The 5,000-nt window shown below is 37.3% G+C and overlaps 1 protein-coding gene across 1 annotated transcript; it reads left to right on the top strand.

Moving 5' to 3' along the window:
• The first annotated feature begins 1,618 nt into the window (after positions 1-1,618).
• LOC119576597 (cuticle protein AM/CP1114-like) lies at positions 1,619-2,963 on the top strand. The gene is made up of 3 exons (XM_037924262.1): positions 1,619-1,645; positions 1,933-2,243; positions 2,735-2,963. Exons 1-3 carry the CDS (start codon positions 1,637-1,639, stop codon positions 2,961-2,963), a joined length of 549 nt encoding a protein of 182 aa, XP_037780190.1. The 5' UTR covers positions 1,619-1,636.
• The last annotated feature ends 2,037 nt before the right edge of the window (positions 2,964-5,000 follow it).

The raw sequence follows: 5,000 nt of genomic DNA, 5'->3' as shown, positions 1-5,000 counted from the left end.
ACCAATCTAAAAAGGCGGAAGCTACAATCATCTGTCAATGCGTAACCCTCATGTTTTTTTGACGACTTTAGGAAACGTGGCTCCACCTCCTCACATCATAAACGGAATAAGTAAAATTAACATGAAGCAGAATGCTATAAAGTAGAAGCAACAACAAAATCTATAACATTTTGTGGGTTATAAATCCCATACGAACTTTTTAAGTATATGCTGATAAAGCTCTTACTATGCATTTCAGGGTCCTTGACCGATCGTTTTTCGCAAACCTCTTTCAAACAAAGAGTATAGTACTTTGGTTTGCGAAAACTATGGGCTTTTACGACAGTCTCTACTGTTCCAAAATTCCCATAAAGAACGATTTTTATGGGAAGGCAGTGGGATGTCCTTATTGATCCTTAGCACTATGAATGCAACGGAAACAGAACGTCGAAGAAATTCTTAAGACGTCTCGGATGATGATTACCGTCTAGTCTCAAGAAAGATAGAACGGGCAACTCATATCACACACACACACACACACATATATATGTGTGTGTGTGTGTGTGTGTGTGTGTGTGTGTGTGTGTGTGTGTGTGTGTGTGTGTGTGTGAGTATGTGTGTGTGTGTGTTTGTGTGTGTGTGTGTGTGTGTGTGTGTGTGTATGTGTGTGTGTGTGTGTACATATATATCAACATAAGTGTATATATATAGTATATATATATATATAATATATCTATATACTTATATATATATAATATATTATTGATAGTGCCTGACAAATGCAAGACACTATATAAAGTTTTTAGCTGAATTATAAATAAAAAACAAATAGACTGGCGAATCGAAATATTCCAGATCGTTGCCACTTTTTTTTTTTCCGAGATTGGACACTAACAACAAACATGGTAGATATAAAAACGTGAAGCCTCTTCAACATATTTGAAATAATGCTCAGGATATGATAAACTTAAGAAAGAAAACGGTAAAACTGCCGCTAACTTTAACGGTTCGCTCAGTTTAGTGTTGGTAAACTTACCGCTAACTAGCCACTTCCTCCGCATGCAAACACACGTATAGACGGGATTCTCGACTAATTACAGAAGAGTTTTAATGAGGCGATTGGAAGGCATGATACCCAATATTAAAGTACTTATGACTGTGTATTAGGCTGCATTTACTCAGGTATATACAAGGAAAAAACATTACCAGGATTGGCCGTTGGAATCTTCAGCATTGACTTTAGTGGAATTCAAGTTTTCATGCCTTGAATACTTATCATCCATACAGGACAATAAAGTTATTATGCCATACTAATTTAAGGTCTTTACAGTACAAGCAGTGAATGCTCTTGTTCTTAAATTATATCTGTGCAAATTCTAGCCGCACTCTGTCGAGAATACGTAGTAGTCCTTTTGATGACTAATTTTTCTTTTGCATAGCATATTTCCTGAGATTGATGCAGTTAGACCTATGGTGTGCTTGTGAGGGGATAATGGGTAGTTCCTGGATATTTCGACTGCTTGCTTCCATGAAAACGTGAATGTGACATTCATATTTCTTTCACACACAGTGAAGGTTAAGTTCCTTTCAAGGAGTATAAAAGTACTCCGAGATGAACTTAAAATCGCAACGCCATTCACCGGGTAGAAGCTCTGCCATGAGGGCTGTAAGTGTAAATCCCTTAAGAACGTTATTTATCACTAGTTGTAACGTTATTTTTGATATCTCATTATCATTATTATCATCAAAATTAGCATTACTTTATTATATTTTTATCAATGATTATCACTTCTATTATGTAATGTTTTTTTTTTTCGGAGAAAACAAAGTTCTTCAGCTTTCACATGGCCATTTTGGTGTAATGTAGTGATTTCCTCAGAAAATATTCGATTTAAACGTGTATCTTAAGTATAAATCTTGTATTTTAGATATATGTCTACGTGTCACTTCCAGGTAGTCGTAGCTATCTTAGTTGCTGTGGGCAGCGCAGCCCCACAGTACGGCTATCCCACCCCTACCCCGCCCATCCCCGACCCTACACCTGGATACACATACCAGGAGCCCGAACAGACGTACCTGGCGCCCAATACCCGCGCAGAAGAGCCACAAGCGCCAGTGGAAGTAGTGCCGATCCTGAAGGACGAGCGCGTGAACAACGAAGATGGAAGCTACACTGTCGATGTCGAGACTGGCAACGGCATCGAGCTTTCTGAGGCTGGCACATTATCCAGTACTGGCACTGCTATTAAGACTGGGCAGTATTCGTAAGTAATCTTTCAGTTTTGAAGTTGAAGCAGTATGTAGTTTAATTGTTTGTGTAGTATATAATTGGTATATTCACAATGGAAATCCTCAGTGTTTCTTTTACTGCTTATGTCGCCATAGCCATATCTCATTATAACCGGTAAGGTTAAATGTAAATTATCACTGTACTGATAATTACTATCATTATGATCACCATTATTATAAAAAAATATATAATGCTCATCATTTTCTTTACTGCTATATCGTATCTGTTGGTATTGCCATCATTATTTTTGCTATGATCATACTCAAACCTTTTTCTCCGATTATCAAAATCTTTAGCTTTTTATAGATCAATCTCATATCTTTATCAGTTAACCCTGATCCTCATTAAACTCTGTGCAATGAAGACATCTGTTTTTCTTTATATATATATATATATATATATATATATATATATATATATATATATATATACAACACATATTAATCAATCTGAAATCCCTCTCAGCTACACCGCCCCGGACGGTTCCGTGATCGAGGTCAAGTTCGTCGCCGACGAGAACGGCTTCCAGGCGGAGTCTGACGCCCTGCCCGTGGCTCCCGCATTCCCTCACGAAATTCCCGAATTCGTGCTCAGGCAGATCCAATTCGCGGCTGACTTGAAAAGGAGGAAACCGGAATCGAAGACTTTTACACCCTACATTATTTTGTTGCTTGAAGGATGCATGTTAGATTAAAAGATGCAGTTGCAAACGACGCTTCGTCATATCCTCTGCAATCTCTTTTACTTATTTCTATGCATTCATACTATTCCTCTCATTCCAAGCTCGCCCCTTTGCCGACGCCTGCCTTGCTCCCGATTCCCTCACGAAATTCCCGAATTCGTGCTCAGGCTGAGGAGGCTGCGCTCGCCGCTGCTGAAGCTCAAGCCGCACTGAAAGCTGCTCAAGCGCCCTCGAACCTGTACGAGAGGCCACATTATTGTTTTTTTTTTTTGAAAAAAAAAAAATATATATATAATTTTTTTTACTTTTCTTCACTATCTTTCGCTTTTTTTTTTAGATTTATACAAAACATGTATCGCTTTAGAATATTTACTCACCTTTTCGGACTGTATGTTATACCCCAAAGTAAGAAGTCTCTATAGCGTTCAGTCAACGTTTCTATGGATATAGGCAGATATGCTATGCGAATATATGACTTTGTTATATCACACTATGACTTAATAGTCTTAAATCGAAGTGAATTCGGAAGAGTCGAACCACTCAAACCCAATCATATAAATGAACTATATATATAAGTACACACACATACACAAACACACATATGTATATATACATATATATGTGTGTATATATATATGAATATCTATTATATATATAGTATATTAATATATATATGTATATATATAAAATATATATATATATAGTTTTATGTATATAGGTATATATATAGGTATGTATATATAATTATATATATATATATTATATATATATATATTTTATATAATATATAGGTATATATATATAGGTATAATATATAGGTATAATATATATATATATATAGGTATAATAGCAAATATGTTATGATACAATGATATAAACCACATACAAGAAAATTCATAAGTTCATAATATAGTTTTTGAAATATATAGGTTATATATATAATATATATAGGTATATTATAGTATATATATAGGTATATATATAGGTATATATATATAGGTATATATATATATGATATATATATAGGTATATATATGGGTATATATATATAGTATATATATATATATAGGTATATATATATATAGGTATATATATATAGGTATATATATAGGTATATATATATAGGTATATATATATATATAGGTATATACTATATAGGATATATATATAGGTATATATATATGGTTTATGTTTTAAGGTGTACATATATAGGTTATATGCTTATCTTCTGTTACATCTGCACCTGATAGTGGGCATCAAAGTGAATGTAAAAAGTCCATGCAAGTTACACTCTGCCTAGATTAGTGGTTAAGCTACCCTGCTGGGATTTGCGTCTCTCTTTCGCAGGACGGGGTATGGAGTCATGGCTCACCAGCGTGTGGACACGCCCTCCATACCAACCCCTGCCTCTCAACCACCCTGGGATTAATGAGTGGCTTGGAGGAAATGAGCCTTGTTAGTACTTCTCCCCCCAGGAAACTCACCAAACAACGTCGAAATAATGGATATGCTGGGGAGGGGGTTGCTGTCTCCCCACCCAGCAAGTGAGGTGGACTGTGTGTCTCGTTGAGAGGGCAAATGTCCCGCTTGCACCCTGGTAGGCACAAATCCAGTATGAGGCCTGTGGGGCAAAGCCCAAGGAAACTCCACAGGTAGATGTCGGGCCCCACAGCCTGCTGACACCCTTTATTTGGGGCAGCGTCGGCGGGGATGGCGGGGATGGCGGAGATGGTATCAACCTGGAATGACCTCCTGAGACTTAACCTCAGGCAAGCTATCTTGGTAGGCACTTGGAACATCCAGCTCTTGCAGCAGGATGAGCAGTTACCTATGCTATCAAGTCTCTGATCGGAACACTCGAAGCAGTGTCCATTGGCATATGCCTGAAGGCAATGCAGAATTTCATCTCCCTGGAGACATGGGAGGCCACTGAAGCCTGTTGCATGGCTCAGCTGAATGGCAATCAAGACTTGCACCATTCCTTGGTACATAGGGCTGAGAAGGGACAGTTCATCTTGCTGAGGAGGTTGAAGGCCATTTCTTAGTAAA

The sequence above is a fragment of the Penaeus monodon genome, chromosome 9 (genome assembly GCF_015228065.2).
Source record: "Penaeus monodon isolate SGIC_2016 chromosome 9, NSTDA_Pmon_1, whole genome shotgun sequence".
NCBI lineage: Eukaryota > Metazoa > Arthropoda > Malacostraca > Decapoda > Penaeidae > Penaeus > Penaeus monodon.
This window is presented reverse-complemented; position numbering and strand designations above follow the sequence as displayed.

Coding starts and splice junctions, on each gene's coding strand:
- LOC119576597 (XM_037924262.1), top strand. Junction 2,244..2,734: donor ATTAAGACTGGGCAGTATTC/GTAAGTAATCTT, acceptor AATCCCTCTCAG/CTACACCGCCCCGGACGGTT.